Source organism: Manacus candei, unplaced genomic scaffold, assembly GCF_025592945.1.
Source record: "Manacus candei isolate 608988 ecotype Guabito, Panama unplaced genomic scaffold, ASM2559294v1 h1tg000014l, whole genome shotgun sequence".
NCBI classification, from domain to species: domain Eukaryota; kingdom Metazoa; phylum Chordata; class Aves; order Passeriformes; family Pipridae; genus Manacus; species Manacus candei.
The window spans coordinates 19,744,203-19,762,610 of record NW_026138062.1 but is presented as its reverse complement, the minus strand read 5'-3'; the positions used below and the strand labels follow the sequence as shown (position 1 = coordinate 19,762,610).

Genomic DNA, 18,408 nt, shown 5'->3' with positions numbered 1-18,408 from the left:
GTCACCCCTAGTTGAGCACTGCAGTGAGCTCAGCAGAATGGTTAGCTCTGCACCACTGTGTTCAAACATGCAAGGTAGGAGGATATGTCACTGAACCTGTAAGCAGCTGCAAAATTTTAACAGACCATCCAAAATTTTCCACCACAGCTGATAAAATACTTCCTTCTGCCAAGGGCAAGGCAAAACAAAGCACTTAAACTTTGTGCTCTTTCCTCTGGACATACAGTGGCTCTTCTCTAGTCACTGGGCCTGCCTGCAGTTCCATCACAGGACAGTACCCATATGCCATTTCCCCATATAAACTTCAAGAAAACTCATAATTCCAGGAGAGTCCCCAAAATGACCTCTACCCTGGAAAGAGTACGCAACAAAGTTTACAAGACCATGTAACGAAGCTTAGCAGAACTTTAGACCTTAAGCTTAAAAGCTCAAAGCTACTGTTCAGAGAAATACTGGCTGCAGGGCAGGAAACCAGACTTATATCCCAACTCGGTTGCTTGCTACTGCAAGAAAATTGGTCAACTATCTCTAGGCTTATAATTAATTCTTGCCTTAGCAAAGACTGTAAGACATTCAGAGTGCAACTACTACTGTATCTCCTTCTCCGTACAGGTGACTTACCTTTCCAGTTTTAAGATGAAGATGGTTTTTACCTTATACATCAAAAGAAGAAATGTTACATGGTTGACAACATTTAAGGACTTCTAGAAAGATTGATGCCGTTGTCTTTAGTCTGATACACAGCTATATGGAGAGATGTATTGTCCAATTTCTTTTCAGCTGTGAGAACTGGTTTAACTGGGATGCACTGAAGAAAGCATGGATTTCTGTCTGATCAGCAGTGCCACCATATGGTTCAGACTGTCAGCACAAGGTGATTGGGAATTGTTGCAACTCAAACCTTAAAACGAACAGTTCTTAGAAATGACACATTGACCTTTTCTTCACCTTCTTAGAGAAACAAGAAAAGATAACAATCTTGACTACAACCAGACAAATTCCTAGTGAGTCCAGTTCTTCTAACTCGGGTTTATACAGGCTCAGTCTAATTCAATACCTATACTGCAAACACAGAGTGAGGAAACAGTTAACAATGTTAAATTTTCAGTATCAAGGTTTAGCATAACAACCAGCTGCTTGAATGCAAATGAAGGAAAATCCTCCAAGCTCAAGTTTCCGCAAGGTTGCTGGCAGGACTTTGGTGCCATGCATTGCTGTCACATTCCACTCAGCTTCTGAATGACAGCTTTCCAATGTAAAATATTTAAATATAATCCTTGCATCTTCCAGTTTTTACTTCAGCTAAGCAAATGTGAATATATAGTAAGTTCCACAGCCAGGGAATCATGTGCATGAAATTCTCAGTAAGATGGATGTTTTGCGGTTGTGTGGCTGCTTTATAAGAAGCTGTTGTACACTGTGTGCTTTTGTGACCTGCTTTCTCTATGCGTGTTCTTCTTAGGGAATGGCTGTGTAGTCATTCTAGGCTGTGTAGTCATTTTAATGCCTCTTAGGCTGTGTAGTCATTTTAATCTGACATAAATCTGGCCTGTCACTGACATGCTTAGTCCCACCATTCTTTTTCTCAGCTGCTCCTACTTGCTGCCTCCCTCATTTATGTACCTGATCTGTAAATCGCATCAGGAAACACATCCTGCTGAAAAAATAATCTGTCTCCCAGTGTGCTGAGTCAGGTTTGGCTTTGTGCTACGTTCAATGTCATCAAACTCTGTCCCGTCCCCTCTCTGTGTCCCCACAGAATGCTACAAAACAAATTAATTTTAAAAAAAGGGTTTTCTAGATCCAGATCGGTTTTACTCATCCTGTTCATTGCACAGCAACTGCAACTAATAACAGTGTTAGCATAAGGAACAAGGGATTGGGCCTGAAAAGTAGGTGCCTCCCTTTCAATAGCCACCTGGACACATGCGGGTTTAAATACACTGAGCTGTTTGTCTCACAGAAGTATTTTGTCAGATGAAATATTAATAAACAAGTTACAAGAGCATATAAATCATAACCTTGCAAGCTTTTCATCATACTCCTATGGCAGAAGATGCACCTTACCACTTTCTCATTCTTGGCTTATTCTTATGTCTTTCTTCAGTAGATGTCTGTTCACTGTCAAACTCAGAAACACCAGCCTATATTTACTTCATAATCTGCAAAAGCTGACTGCTCAGCCATGTCATAAATAAATCCTAGAGTTAAACCAGTTAAAACAGATTCAGTCAACAAAATGCTTATTTTCATACAATATTCTTTATGATAATGCTTACAAATGTAAGGTGAAAAAATTGAAACAATTATATCTAAACATCTGTATACAAGCAGATCTCAAAACCTTAACAAAAAAATAGCTATTTTAAAGTCCTGTAAAGGAGTAATATTTCACATCCTTGTTGTGATCAATAGGATACTAGAAAGAGAAAATCTTAGCCTACTGACAAAAATTACAGTTGTTTATAAAAATATACTTTTTATATTCTTCATTATCATTTCTGTAATATTTTCATTGAATTATATCCTGCTAACATTCTAAAGAAGCATAATGACTGTATTTTTTTGTATTTAAAAATGTATCAGTAGAATGACAGTGGGTCACCCTCAGTCTTGTTACTAAATCCTGTTTGGTAAAAGGTATGGGAAAATGGTGTACACAGAAAGTAGAATGTTTTTATTGTTCAGATAAACAGCCTTGTGGTGTTTTAATGTATTGGACCAGAATGAGCTTCGTGGCTGAGGAAACTTTCATAGGGCTTTTGTAAGATGTAAATACAGAAATGTAAATGTAATGTAAATACAGAAATGACATGACTGACTGATGTTTCATCTGGAGATTAAGATACTCCAGCTGTACTGGGGGACAGATACAAGTGAATGAGCTTGGCTTACAAAAAGTCAGTTAGCTTGTTAGCTTGGCAATTTGCTTATTATTATTATCATAATAATTTGGAACTAATGTCAGTAATTTGGAGTGTGGACTGACATCACAGCTAAACAGCAGAGCCAGCCACTGCCAAAGGGTAGCCTTGCTTCTAGCATGTCCAGCCAATCACTTCTGCAATTTCCTTCATGCCAACACTGGGACTCATCTGATGCTGTACTGAGCCAGTTCAGGCAATTAAACCTCAGAAAACTAATCCTACAAAAAGTAGTGATTAAGTTTCAGCCGTTTGGCCCTGTGACCTTCACATGTAAATAAAAACATCTGTACACAGGTATTTTAAAACCTTACAAAACACAAGAAAAAAAACCCCCAGTACTATTTGAAAGGTCTGCAAATAAGAAACTTCGTATCCATTGGGATCAATAGGCTGAGGAATGGGAAAATCTGACAAATTTTACAGTTGTGTGTAGGAAAACGAAAGTTTGTATATTCTACATATCTCTGTAATTTTAAAAAATGTAAAAATCAGGTAAATATTTGCTAGCAGAAACTCTTATTTCTTCTTTATCAGCCAGGAACTGTTATTCTGCCTCTGGAGCTCCACTTAGCTAAGTTTGTAGCTTCCTTTTTAAATAACTTCAGCGGAAACTGTGGCCTAACCAAAGAAGGGCCGCTTTTTAAGATCTAAACAAATCTGTAGTCAGAGACCAACTGGCTCCACGACCTCCAAGGACCCGAGTTGGATCTTCCTCGTTTTCAGCTGCCCCTCATTTGCACAAACGCGCCTTCAGTTCTCGGCGCCTCCCCAGTCCCTCTGCGTTCAGCGGCCAAAGAACCCCATCCAAGCAGAAGCATCGCTCCCTCCCCAGCCTGCCTGGGAAGCTCAGGGACGTCACCACCACGTGCACCTGGCGCGCTCCCGTCACACCCTCCGGGAAAGGGCCTCCCAAAACCGGGGATCCCAAACCCTGATTGGCGGAGTCGCCCCCGCCCGCCCGCGGGGAGAAGGAGCGTCCCCGGGCGCCCAGGGCTGCCATGGGTGAGGAGGTGGCGCAACCCCGGCGGCCTGGGATCGGCGTGGGGGTGGTGGTGACCAGCGCCGCGCACCCCAACTGCGTCCTGCTGGGCAAGAGGAAAGGCGCCGTGGGGGCCGGCACCTACCAGCTCCCCGGAGGCCACCTGGAGTTCGGGTAGGAGCCCTGCGCCCTCCCCTCCCCGCCCTCGTGTGCCGTGCCGTGCCTTCCTTTCCTTTCCCTTCCCGTCCCGTCCCGTCCCGCAGGGAGAGCCTGGCGGAGTGCGCGGCGCGGGAGACGCTGGAGGAGGCGGCGCTGCGACTGCGCCACGTGCGGTTCGCGTCGGCCGTGAACGCGGTGTGCGCGTCCGCGCGGTACCACTACGTCACCGTGCTCATGAAGGGCGAGGCCGAGCCCGGCGCGGAGCCGCGCAACCAGGAGCCCGACAAGAACGAGGGTGAGTAATGAATGGGACGTAACAGAAGGGACCGGGTGGGAAGGGACCCTAAAGATCATCTAGTTCCAACCCCCCTGCCACGGGCAGGGGCACCTTCCATTAGATCAGGTGGCTAGTGGAAGATCTAGGTCAGCTCCATCCAGCCTGGCCTTGAATTCTTCCAGGGATGTGGCATCCACAGCTTGTCCGGGCAACAGAGAAGTTGCTCGGACAGAATGACTCTGCATGCGACTGAGAACTTGGCTTTATGTTGGTAGTTTCTGCACGATCCATCCTGACTTGCAGAGGAAGAATTTTTATAACACAGAATCACAGAATACCCTGAGTTGGAAGCGACCCACAACGATCATCAAAATCCAACTCCTGGCCCCACACAGGACAACCCCAACAGTCTCACCATGTACCTGAGAGCCTTGTCCAAACGCTCCTTGAACTCTGTCAGGCTTGGTGCCGTGACCACTTCCTTGGGGAGCCTGTTCCAGTGCCTGACCACTCTCTGGGTGAAGAACCTTTTCCCAAAATTCAGCCTAAACCTCCTGTGTCTTAATTCTATACTCTGATTTTTTTTCCCCTTCTTTTTTTTCCCCCTGCAGGCTGGGAATGGGTTAAATGGGATGAATTTCCTCCAGCAGATCAACTATTCTGGGCCTTACGCTGCTTAAGAGAGCAAGGTTACAATCCCTTTACGGAAGAGCTTGATCATCTAAAGGGGTACACAGGAAGTCACCAACTAGGGTAAAACCAAATTGTACATATGTAACACACTAAAGGACAGAGCTGCTTTTTTCGATGTGAAAGAAAAAAGGGGTTATTGTGCTCACGCTGCCCATGTGAAAATATTACCCTTCCCAAAGCCAGAAAGATGCCAAATGTTTCAGTGCTTTTACCGTATTTCACACAACAGTGGTCTCTCATTCCAGAGTTGTTTCTAGCTGTAGTGGTTAACAATTAATATTTGCTTTTATAGCAAACTCAGAGTGTTTTGTCTGGTTAATCTTTATACAGATGAACAGCCCTTTGGAAGTTAGAACTAGCCAGAGAAGCTTACTCACTTAGAAACAGTTGCAGCATCAGGCCCAAGAAAACTTACTTGTTTAAACCACTGCCCTGCTTTATATGTAAACTTACTTTGTATGTCATGCTGCTTTCCTATAATTATTGGACCACTTTTAAAACTTAGCCTTGTCTCTTAGCTTTAGTTATGAAGTTACTGTCATGAAAAAAAATTACATTTCACAGACAATGCCTCATTCTCCTGCAGACAGCAGTGTATACTTGAAAATCAAGGGTATTATAAATATGAAGGTTATGATGGCTTATTGCAGGGAATGACATTGCCTGATCCTTCTTGTCATTTGCTTTTGTAACAGAGTTCTGTTTGTGGCCTCAGATACATTGAATTTATCTGTAAAAATGTCACAGATCTCTGCAGTTGATCTGACTTAATGATACTAAACTCTTATAATGGTGCCTACAGTGTTCTACTAGGCTGACATAAATAACAAAATTCTCTCATTTATAGGTGTAGCTCAATGGCAAAAGTGATACTTTTTTGCTAAAGGGAGTTGTCAGTATTAAACAGCTCAGATGGTATAATTCTGTATGGCTACTGGGACTCGATAAAATTGTGACTTTTCAGTTTGACGTGATTAAATGACTGAATCGGTAGTGAAGATACATACAAAAGATACATACAAAACCAATGCATTTATATTTTTAATTTTTCTAGAATCTGTAACCAAATTTGGTTATTTTCCAGCTGTAGTCACTAGGACATCAGCAATTAATTTTAGGATATGACTTTTAAAGAAATCACTGATTGGCTCATTTTTTTTCTCGTCAGGGTTCTTTAACACAGTTCTTGTCTGTTTCTCTTAGATATACTCATTGTACAAAAATGTTGTGAGATATCTTTAATTTCTTTTTAATAAAACACAAGCACAATATTGAAAATTAAAATTGTCTGAAATTATGAGTTGAATCTTCAGTTCTTAAATAAGCTTGAAGGGTTTAAAGCTCTTCCTTACTTTGCACGTACATTTTCTTAAATGGAGGTGACTCTTTTTTGCTGAGAAGCAGGCACAGTGGTATGAGGTATAAGGACACTACTGCCAATGGAAAGCCTCCTCCTTAGGGTTTGAAGTATTACCTATGTGCAATTTTCCTTACGACAGAAACCCTTTCTCTGAAGTGAAGAAAGAAGATAATGTTATACAGCAGTTTTGGAACTGGACATATCACTGAAAATTCCTTTGCTACTGTACATTTGTAAAAAGCTTATTTTTTCTATTCAAAAGTAGAGATTTGCTTCCTGAAAGCAACCTTATGTACACTGAAAATTATTCTACCCAGCAGTCAACAAAGAAGCTGTACAAATAGTTGACAGATGTCCTACCCATCTGTCACAAAAAATAATGAGGAAAAAGAAATTTAAATTATTTAGTACAATTTTAAATTTTAGAAGGCCTCTAGCTCCTAATGAGAAAACAGTGGCCACTGTAAAATGCCTTGTCATGCAATAAATACTTTCTTACCCTATTTTGTTAATGGTTATATTTATTCTATCTCTTTTAAATACACAAATAGTTACTGAAATGAGGACACAAACAGTATCTCCATATGTCAGCCTTTCTGTATCCTTTTTAAGTGGACTGATTAAGTGACTACAATGCATTATTGCAACCAGCTGTCAGCAATCCCCAACTTAAATAACGGTCTGTATATATCATGCATTTGTATTTCCCATCTCCACCCCACCCCCCAAAATCTGGTTTACTAGATTTTCGCTGCTAAGACCCAGTTCTTTCAACTAAGTCTTCACTTTCCTTTTTGGTACTTTTGCTAAACAGAAAAATATATTATGTACATATCTAAACCACTGAATAACAACACTCAGTTATAACTTTGTGGTTCACTAAACTGCTTGTAACAGACAGAATTCACCTAAAATAGCATTATACTTAGCCAGAGTTGAGAAACATACTCATGAACTGTACACAGTTTGGAGCACTGATGCAAAAAAAGTGATTAGAATGCATCTTATGTCCAGAGTCTGTTTTTATGCAAAGTGAACAGTGGGCAGAGCTGTTGTCTTACCTATTTCTTAGATGTAACACATTGGTCCCCTTTAATCCTTTAATAGAGTAACACACAACCCAGAAACAGAAGTGGTCTTTGCTTCAGTTCCTTCCTTTCCTGCCTGGAAACAATCCCCCTCTCCACGGTATTTCAGTTAGTGAACTACATGATACAGCCATATAAGAGTATTGGGTAGGTTGCAACATTACACTTTGCATGACTTAAGTATCTATTTTTGTATTTCACTCCAAGAAAAGAATGTCCTTGTAAGTTAAAAGATAAAAAGAGACTAGTGAACTGCGTGTGTCATGTGCTGAGAGAGGCATTTAGAAAGAAAATGCTAATTCAATGATACAAAGCATTAAGAAACTCCATTTTGCAATATTGTGTATGATTCTGATCACGTTTTAAGAAAAAAACCACGAACAGTGTAGGCAAGGTTAACTAGGATGACTGAGACAGGGCACGTGTATTGGGATTAATGTGAACTAAAGAGGAAAGACATTGAAGGTAAACATCTAAGAGGAAAATATGATACTGAATAAAGGTTAAAATATAGATGCATATGAATAGTCTTAGATTGTGAAAGAGGTGACAGTTTAATAACTCTGAAGATACTTCCAAAAGGAACAGCTGAGACAAAAACAAATTGCCCATTTCTCTTGAAACAAAATACACTGCCCCATATTATGTGATTGAACCTGACTGAAGTCCTTTTCCTTTCTGCATTCCTATGGGATTTGTACATATTTTGGTCATATGTGGCAGCATTACAAAGACTGTCTGAGCAAAGGAGGAAGTACCTGATTCATCAGATACTTCCTGTAAGGAATCTACAAAATGGAAAAGCGAAGAGAACTGTGATCTGTGCTGCAGGACAGAAACCTGTAACTGCCAGGGGTAACACTTCCCATTAGTTTTCTGATTTGATCAGAAGGTTACCAAGAGAAAAGCAGTTGTCACAAAATGACTCCTAACGCAAAATAGAACAAGGAAAGGAAAGCCAAAGGAAGTGCCTTTGGAAAGACAAAATAACACTGTAGTTGAGGCAGGACATGCAACTGACCAAGTAAACAAATTAGCACGTTCAAAGCACTAAAAAAAAATTACAGATGACAAGAATAAAAAAATCTGTGAGCACGTTGAATGGAAAGGAGCTGAACCTGAGCTGTGCCTCCAGGGTCCCAGGATGCTTAACCAAGTGTTGGTGCAGCCTTGTGAATGGGCCCTCTGCTGCCTCAGGGTCTGCCCAGCTGCATGTGTACCTGATAGGGCTCACCTGAAAAGGACAGGCTTTCTGTTTCTGACTCCTCCTCAGCTGCTTCTAACACTGAGTGGGCATTTTGCAAAGGCAAAAATGGAGTACAAACTTCTGAAACTCAATCAGAATTCAACCACGTGCTGGGATAAAATGTTGATGTTACAAGGTAACTCAGATTCAAGTTTGGAAAATTAAAGTTAGATCAAAGCTGAGTTTATTTATAACAAATCATTATATAATACAATAATTACAAACTTTTTTTACACCTTATTGCCGTATTTTTGTTCTTGGTAAACAGATGATCAAGAACATGGATTTAGGCAGTAACAAAAAAACAGATACTAAAATTACAAACTTCATGTCTTATTTCTGTGGCATAGAAAAGGTTATCATCAAAAGATCAAAGTTACTAACAAACATACAAGGGGATTCCCCTTACACCTTTTTTCCCAGGAACTTTTGTCATCTAATGTGTAGTGAATACATATATATATACACGTCTCTTGCAAACATACACATTCATACAATCACTGAAAATTTTACATCTCTCCCAGCAGAAAGCTCCCAGTCATTTTACTTGAATATGTAACGGAAAAACAAAATCTACAGTCCGTGGTTTTAAATTAGTCACCCTATTTCTGAGCCAGTTGTTATCTTGTCCCTACGAAAGGCTGCCGGCGTAACAAAAGGATATTGCAGTTTGTGACAAACAGCATCCAACCTACCTTCACCACAGGAAAGGTCCACTAGGGATACTGTCCCTCTTGTACCTAGTCTGAGTCACTGCTGCTGCTTGAGGAGTCTGTTGACATAACTTCTACATCATCTTCATTCTCTTTATTGTGTCCTGGAGGCTCCAACATGAAGTCATTACTATGATTAGGAGGTAGCATGTTCATTGACATATCACTTGACTGCCAAGGATACTGAGGAGCAAGCACATCTGGAAAAAAACGGGCATAACCAACCAAACTATCAGTTTTGTATATCAAAAAAATTCAACATGACAGCTCAATCAGAACTTCAATTTGAAATCAAAACAAATCTTAAAATCCTTTCTGAATTTTGGACAGATGAAATCCTCCAGTAACAGCTGGAAAACATTTCATGATGGAATCACTCTCTGACTGTAAAAGTCTACTCTGCCAGAGAGGCCCATTTATGTAGATGGCTCTTGATCTCTCATCACCCCACTTCAAAACAGTATATATTCATACAGAGCTCAAAAGAACAGAAAAGACACGTGGACCCATCCTCAGCATTTCCCTGGTGGGTTGCTATGGACAGATGTCAGGGTACTACTCCTATTCAGCTCACCAACCCATTTTATCCAAGGTCAGAGGTTTACAGATCAAGTGGATGCAGAATTTCAAGTCACTTCCTCAGAGGTGACAATAGGACTAGACAGATGATCAGAAACGCAAAAGCCAAGTTTACTATTTCTCCAATGGAGAAATAGTTTGGGTTTTTTTAACAATTCAGCATAATTTTTGAAAGCAAGCTTTCCATAATGCCTGAAAAAGTGGCTTAAAAGACAGGTAGGAACTGTTTCTGATCTCCTATGAATCCAAACTAAGAAATTTTCCACAATTTAGTCCAATCATTGTAGATTAATACTGAACATGTGCAGACCAACTGAACTCTTGATTCAATTACTGTAATTTACTGCTAAATTCTATTTTAGCATGAATGAATGAATCCCACTGAAGTCAATGGAAGTGCCTATTTCACTAAGTAATTAAGGGATTCAAGCTCAATTCCTACAGTCAGTTGTCCCTTGCCATGTCTTTTCAATCCAGAACTGTTAAGCATAAACTTAAAGAAAGGCAGGGGATAAAAATAAACCTCTTTTCTTCCAAATACAGTTTTCACAATTCCATACTTTGTCATCACTACTAAGAAAATGTTGCTCTGAAAATGCTTCTTTCTAATATGATTTAATATCACTTAGTTTAAAGCCATTTAAAATAAATGAACTCTGATTTGCCTTTACTAAGGGAAATGTGTAATTGCTGTACAAGGAATAAAGAAAAGCAAAACAAAACTGAGTTTCTCTTACCTGGCAGTCTGCCCGCTGCAAGTGCATCCCCTGGTAAGTGTCCATTAACTCCATTGGTGGATGGGTTGTTCATCTGACCCAAGAGACCACTCCTCATTTCCAGATCTGTAGGATATGGCCTACGTGGGTCCCCTTAAAAAAAAAAAGTTTTGAAATATTTAACAATTGTCTTGCAGACATTAGTTTTCTCTTCAGTGCCAAGTTTAATGACCAAAAAACCCCATACTCTGCTTAGTAAGCAACAAGCATCACACCTGTTTTATTAAAATCCAAGCCTGGCTTTCACTTAGACTTTCTTTGTTCATTCAAACTTGGCAGAAAATGCACATTTAAAAAGAAAACAAACAACCCAAAACAACTATAACCAAAAAACCCTACCACGTTTAGAAGATATCTTTGCTCTCCCTGGTACTTTATATCTAAATGGCAAGGACAGGAACTGGATCAAACACATTTTCATTTTGGACAACAAGGGAGTAGTACCCAAAATTGAAATAGTCCTGAATGAAAGTCCTGCTTCTGACTCCATGGATTACCAACATCCTCTGAAAAGAATACTGTAAGGGGCAAAAAGGAACACAACCAGGCATGCATAGAAGCCTTCAGAATACTTGGTTTTAACTTACAATCCAGGCCAACATTCAGGGGAAAAAGGCAAAGGAGAGCGGAGGATGCCAGTCAGTTAATGGAAATACATAGTTCCATAGCCTTTTGAATACATGTGAAGTGGATATCCATTTTTGTTGAAAATATTAGATATAACTGCTGAAAACAATATTACTCTAATAAACCCCAGTGGTTTTCACCATATAAAAACATTATAAGAATAGATATTAACCATGATTTATTACAAAAAAGAAATCTATTGTCATAAACACGATAGTTACCTGGTACCCATGTCAGAGGGGCACAAACAGCATTGCTAGCACTGATCCTATGGGCATATTTAATTATTTCTTCAGAGGAAATGGCACCTGGAAGAATGGAAAAAAAGTTGCTGTATTCTCAAGAGATTGCATCATTTAACTATTTCAGAATATTGGACACTAATATCTAAAAGACTGGGAATGTGATTTTGCCAAATATTAAGAGCCTGGTTCAAATGCAATGACTGTTCAGAAGATTCTCAGACTATGCAAAGATGAGCTTTGCAGTGATTTTACAGCCACAAGTTTGGTACACCTTCAATGTCAACAGTTCTCCAACCTTGTGAAAAACACAAACCAATCTCTTAAACAGTGTACTTGACAAACACAATTTGTAAAACTTCAGCACCTGATTTTTTATGGAGTTTTCTGTAGTAAAAAATTTTTTTGTTTGTTTGTTTAGTAATTGTAGAGCATACCTGTAGGAGTCCTTCTAAATATGTGCCTCAATTAGAGTAATAGAAACTTTACGAAATTCCTTGACTTTTTAGATGAAAGAGGTATAACAAAAGGATAAAAGACACTGTAAAAAAAACCAAACCAAAAACCAGAGAAAATGCCTCCCTCTCCCAAAAAAAGGTCAGTTTAGCTTGGTAAGTACCACAGTATGTCAGGAATTGCTACAAACTAGTATCAGCAGCTAGGCAGTCTTTCAAATACAATGCACATACAAACAAACATTCTCTCCCTCTCCTCAACAGACCAACTGATGCAATTTGGTGAGACACCTAGATAATCACATATACTATTATCAGTCCAAGAAGACTGTTGAGACACTTTATAATTAAGATGTTTCAAAAAAAATTATTTATTTCCTGCTTTTTTATTCTGAGGAAATGGTTATAGTTTCATAATGAAATGGAAATTTGTCTACACATAAAGCATCCAAAATCTGTGGTAGCAGAATTAAAAAAATAAAAATAAAAAAGCCCCAGTTTGAGCTCACTAGCAACTTTCTTTACAACTGCATTTATGTAGTATGTACAATCACTGATACTCACCTTTCCGCGCCTTTTCAATTGATTTCAGTTTTTCCTTTGCTTGATAAACAGCTGTTGCCTAGTTGCAAAAAAACAACAACCACAAAGTAAACCAAACCTTCAGTGCATCTTTAATTTGTGCACATCTACATAAAGTCAGCTCTGTGAATAAACCCCTTAGTTTAATTGCATTTGAAGAGAGAAATTATTCAGTGAACATTTTCAAAATATACAGAATAAAGTAGGTTTAGAAGAAAATTAGCATTATAAAACAAAACTCAATACCATGATAACTAAACAGCATTTGACTACTGTGAAAAAACCCAAACCACTAAGCTCTTATGAAGTTTTAAATATTTAAATCTTCTCAAACTAACATAACACCACTTTCCCCAGAACCATCTTTTCCACAAGTAGATGCTCAAAAGAAAACACATCATTATGAACTTACCAGTATGTGCTCTGCTTCTTTTAGTTGTTTCTGCAGCTGCTGAATATCATTATCCCGCTTTTCTACTACCTTTTCTAAAAGCTGCATTTCATGATGGATTTTTCCCTGATCAACTGCCAACTTCATTAGCTCTTGAAACTCTCCATCTCTCTGAATCAGCAGTTCCAGGATCTATTGAACAAGAGTTTTGTAGAACTTTTAATTTGGCTAGAGTAACAACACACCCTCAGCCGTGCTACAAAGAGGAGCAAATGACATCCATAGGAGTATTTTTGTTTGAATGAAAACTGAAACAAAATTTTTTTCTGTTTGCAGAAACAGCCTATGAAGCATACAACAAAGGAACAACAACAGGAGAACCAAGAATGCTTTTGTAGCAGGGCCAAAACCTCATCATCAACATTAGCTTGAGTATACACAAGGACAAAGGGAGAAGGAAAGAACGAACAAAAGAAAGAACGGAAAAAAATTAGAAGTAAGGCATTAGGCTTACCCAAAGAAACACAGTTTAGAAAATCAGCTTACCTGGCTCTCCTCTCCAGGTTGTGGAAGCTTTTGGTTTCTCGAAATTGCCAAAATTTCTATTAGTTCCCTGAAAGGAGAACTCTGTTAGTGCAATTTTCTAGGGCATTATCACATCAAGTCCTCATAAAATTATCAGAGTACTGATATAATTACACAAATATTCATGGACTTGAGTATTTCAGAGTTTTATAGTACAGTGTAGGCAGGCATGTCTCAACCAAGAGAGCACATTTTCTTCTTTTTTCTTGGAGTTCATGAAGTACTTGGATATTTGTACTCAAGAAACGTGCTGAGTTCCTGTCAAACTATAAAAGACATAAGCAGAAGCTGAGAAAAGAAACAGTATAATGAAAGTTGTCTTCACCATTTTACTTCTCTACTTTTTCTCCATTTTTTTGCCAACTGAGCAAGTTTCACACGTGTGTTTAGAGCAATTAAGTCCACAATGCAGAGTCTGTTGTGAAACTGCTTTTACAACAAGTATTTCCACAGTGGTATATTAGTTGTGTATCAAACACACAAAAATACCAAAAAACTAGTAATATTCTGGTGCTAGGTTAGAAGTGCTTCTCCAACAAACCTCTTGATCACACTTCCATGTAGCCAGCTACTTTGCCACTGTTCTGAAAAGCCAGTAAGAACCTCTGAGGGACCACAATACAAAAAGGCATTTTCTGTAAATTCAGCAAAGTTAATTGGCTTTTAAGGCTATGGATGGCAATTCAACCCTATGCGTGAGTAACTCTGTATCTGAAGACACTGTCCTTGGAAGGACTGATTCTTTGCTTGCTCCACTGTCGGCAGGTCAGTAGGATGTATGACTGATACAGCAGTGGGACCAGAACCTTAAAATGAAAACAGGTACTTTTCAAAATGTCTGAAACAACCCTCACCAGTAAAGCTCTAAATAGCACCTTAGTCTATGTCTCTTGCTCATTCCTGAACACTACAATGATTTTAGATTGTTAAAGAAACTTGCCATTGTCACTAAAGCTTTATTCTACCTGGCCAATACTGGGCAGTACCAAATTAAATCTGTTGCAGGTAGGTCAACTACTGCCATCAAGGCCGATGTCATGGAGCACTATAATTCTGCCCTGTGTTAGCCAGACATGCACAGACACAGAGTCAAAAGTACATGAAGGCCACAGATTAGACATGTTGCTTTATTTTTGCCCCCACCACCAAACCAATATTGTGACTGTGAAAGGCCTAGCTCCAGAGTGCTGCAACACTTTGCTGATCAACAGGAAGATTCAGTAAATGCTGCTGAGGGTTGCTCTGGATTCATTATGGTAGAATATTAGTTCCAACATTTAAAAAAAAGTTTACATAAAGAACAAGTGTTTGTTTTTTTTCCAAAACTACATGTTCTTCAGCAACCCTTGTGTCACAATAAAATCTAAGACTGAGGATAAAACCTAACTAGACACAACAAGGCCAACTAACCAATACCTTGTCCTACTAGTAGCAATCATAGAGCAAGCCAGCTATATGGATAGTATTATTCCCTCTGAAAATGTTTTCCTAAGCTCCTGCTCTCCCTGAGAGGTGGAAAATAATTAGTTGAACTTCACTGCCAGCAACAACGGTGGACAGCTTGGATAAGGGCTACCAGTCTGGCCTTAAGAGCATGGACTAAGTATCTAATCTGAGCACTTATAACACTCCAAAGACGAGCCCTGCAGCCTACCTGGAGTCATTTAACACTAATACAGGCAATGAGCAGAACAGCTCATTTCATGCAACACCATCTACACATTTCTAACTTCAGCATAATTTTTAGTGACTAATGCCTAAAATCGGTGTATGACGGTGCATTTCACAGGAAATGCAGGTGTCAACCAAAAGAGAACGACAAGTGGGAGAATAAGGAACCTCCTCTTCCCTCTGAAAATACGAAACGAAGCATCGCCGGCGCTTTCCCACTGGGGTGAGCGCCGGGGAGCAGCGCAGAGCCGGGCCGGGCCGTGTCCCCGCGCAGGACCAGCCCCTCTCCCGGGGAACCGGCCTGGGAACGGCGGGAGAACAGGAGAACGTGTACTCGAGCCGGGCCAGCGATCGGGTCGCGCCGATCCCCTCCCACCCCAAGCCCAGGGGCTCCCGCTCCTCTTGCCGCCCCCGCCGGAGGCTCCGCGCACGCATGGCTCCGGCCGCCCTCGCCCCACCCCCGGTGCCCCGCCGCCACCTGGAGCCGACGGGGGGCCGAGCGTGGTACCTGGCCAAAAGCTCCAAGTCCTCCAGTGCCGCCAGGAGCCGGTCCCGGGTGCTGCTCCGCTCCCCGCCGCCCCCGCCGGCCGCCGCCGCCGCCATCGCGCTCTGGGCGCGGACCCGAGCGGCACCCGCCCCCCGCGGGCTCGCGGCAGCGCCCCCGCCGGCCGAGGGACCAACTGCAGCCGCACGGCGCGGCGCATGCGCGGGGAGGCCGTGGGGGTGATGGTTCCTCTCTTTGCCGGTGGCGCCCGTGAGGCGCGGCGGGACGGGACGGGACGGGACGGGACGGGTGGGAAGGGCCTGCGAGGGTGAGCTGGTCTTGTAGAGAGCCGTGGGCGTGAGGAGCGAGGAGGTAGCATCAGCTTTGGTGAGGCCAGATGAGCGTCTGTGAGCGCCCTCTCCTGCAGCCGGCTCGTTGCACGAGGATCTGCGCTTGTTGCTCTTGGAATCACAGGATCAATTAGGTTGGAAAAGACATCTGAGGTCGAGTCCAACCTATGACCGAACGCTGTCATGTCAGCTAGACCGTGGCACTGAGTGCCGTGTCCAGTCTTCCCTTAAACACCTACAGGGACGGTGACTCCACCACCTCCTTGGGCAGCCCATTCCAGTGTCTAATTGCCCTTTCTGTGAAGAAATTTTTCCTAATGTCCAATCTAAACTTCCCCTGGCACAGTGTAGGACATTGTTCTGTCATTCTGTCATTGCCTGGGAGAAGAGGCCAACCCCTATGTGGCTACAACCATGCCAACTGGAGTGCATTTCCAGTCTCCGGGTTTCCACTACGAGCCTCCAAACGAGACTCAGACACATGCTAAAGACACAGAAGATAGGCTGCAAGGAAAGGGCATGCAACTGAATTACATCTTGGATTTTTCAACTCAACTTCTGAGTGTCTTGGTGTCAAAACATCCCTTAGGAGCCTTCGATCAGATGGAGGATGAAATCACAGAATCACAGAACGGGCCAGGTTAGAAGCGATCACAGGTCATCTGGTCCAACATCCCTTCTGAAACAGGGTCGTCCTAGAGCATACAGATTCTTGAATATTTCCAGTGAGGGAGACTCCACAACCACTCTGGGCAATCTGTTCCAGTGCATGGTCACCCACACAGTAAAGAAGTTCTTCCTCATGTTCAGGTAGAAATTCCTGTGCATCAGTTTCTGCCCATTGCCTCTTGTCCTATTGCATGGCACCACTGAGAAGGGCTTGTGTCTGCCCTCTTGGCACCTCCACTTTACATATTTATACATGGTGCTTTACTGATGGCCAAAGAAGGTTAAGTGCTTGATACTGAAAATGTAATAAAACTCCAAGCTTTAAATGAGCCCAAGCCAAGGGCTTTACCTGGGCTGGCTGCCCCATGAGTGACCGAAGCCAGCAGGGACCCATCTGACACTGCCCATGCAGACCTGTATGGCTGAGGAGGCTAAAGGCAGCTTGGCATCCATCACAGACCTCCACACACGATGGTGAGGCAAGTAACAGGTGCAGATCCTGCCCCCACCCCTGCCAGCAGTTGAGTTAAAAAATATTGGTTTACTGTGGGGGATTTTAATGGTGCTGTATATGGGCTGGTGCTGTAAGTAGGCCTCTCGTTCTGGGTGGGGTCACATTCAAGCCAGTGGAATTTTATATATTCATGAAAGTTTCAGTAATGTGAAAAGACACTGAGAGGCCAGGGTGGAGGGCAGATGAGGAAGTATGGAGAGAAAGCTAATCTGGGGCCAAGGTTTATTAACTGGGGCAAGCACTGCCACAGAACAACTGGGACCCCCAGACCCCATGTCCTTCTCTGTCAGCAGGCAGCTGCAAGGCCTGCCAGTAAACAGCAATTCTCTTCTCCCCTGATTAGAGAAAGCACTAGATGAACAATAACATCCCTGACTGTTCTGGTATTTACTCTGATTATCTTTTACCTTTCACAATAAGTATATTCCTGAGAAATTTACACTTATTAAAAAAAAAAAAAGGCAAGAAACTCATTAGTAGTGTTTCTTTGAATTGTAGTTTAAATAAGCAACTCAACGTTATGAGATTTGTGATAAAGCAATAAGATTTGGCAACTCTGACAAGAAGAAAACTCTGCCAACAGGAGTTATTTAAAGTTCATTTACAATACACAACTCCCAGCATTCTGATCGTAAATAGTTTGGGGATTCTCTTTAAACTGCACAGCGGATAAAATCTCATCAAATAGTTCTGCCTTTTGAATAACTTTTGCTTCCTTGGTTTTTTCTGTCCTGTATTTCCTCACTTTTGTTCAGGGAAAGATGTAATCAGTGATGCTGTCTGGTTGTGCATCCAGTTCACCGACTGGTTAGTGCCTGTATGGGTGCATAAACAGAGAGAAATAGCGACTTCGAAAACAAAGCAATCCTTCCGCTAAATCACTTTCTTCTCCTCATACTCATTTTGACATCTGCATTATTTAGATCTGAAGTACTTCTGATACATTTCAGGGCAATAATGCTAGTTTCACTAGAGCTAAAAGCTTGCAGCATTAATAGGACCCCCAAAGTTGACAGGTGTGGATATTGGTTATAGGAGGTT

General features: G+C 41.4%; 2 protein-coding genes across 3 annotated transcripts; one reads left to right on the top strand and one right to left on the bottom strand.

The window, feature by feature from the left end:
• Nucleotides 1–3,734: 3,734 nt before the first annotated feature.
• Nucleotides 3,735–6,319, top strand: NUDT15 (nudix hydrolase 15). Of its 2 annotated transcripts, none has more exons than XM_051779349.1 (3): nucleotides 3,735–4,080; nucleotides 4,170–4,360; nucleotides 4,618–5,081. In XM_051779349.1, the coding sequence occupies exons 1-3, from the start codon at nucleotides 3,926–3,928 to the stop codon at nucleotides 4,683–4,685; spliced, it is 414 nt and encodes a 137-aa protein (XP_051635309.1). In that variant the 5' UTR covers nucleotides 3,735–3,925; the 3' UTR covers nucleotides 4,686–5,081. The 2 variants fall into 2 exon arrangements, with proteins under 2 accessions (XP_051635309.1, XP_051635308.1); XM_051779348.1 differs by having other exon boundaries at nucleotides 3,797–4,080; nucleotides 4,954–6,319.
• A 2,571-nt stretch (nucleotides 6,320–8,890) lies between these two features.
• On the bottom strand, nucleotides 8,891–17,220 carry MED4 (mediator complex subunit 4). Its single transcript, XM_051781128.1, has 8 exons — nucleotides 17,203–17,220; nucleotides 15,859–16,295; nucleotides 13,641–13,707; nucleotides 13,116–13,286; nucleotides 12,686–12,743; nucleotides 11,646–11,732; nucleotides 10,759–10,890; nucleotides 8,891–9,642 (listed from the first exon to the last, which is right to left on the bottom strand). Exons 1-8 carry the CDS (start codon nucleotides 17,218–17,220, stop codon nucleotides 9,470–9,472), a joined length of 1,143 nt encoding a protein of 380 aa, XP_051637088.1. The 3' UTR covers nucleotides 8,891–9,469.
• Between the last annotated feature and the right edge of the window lie 1,188 nt (nucleotides 17,221–18,408).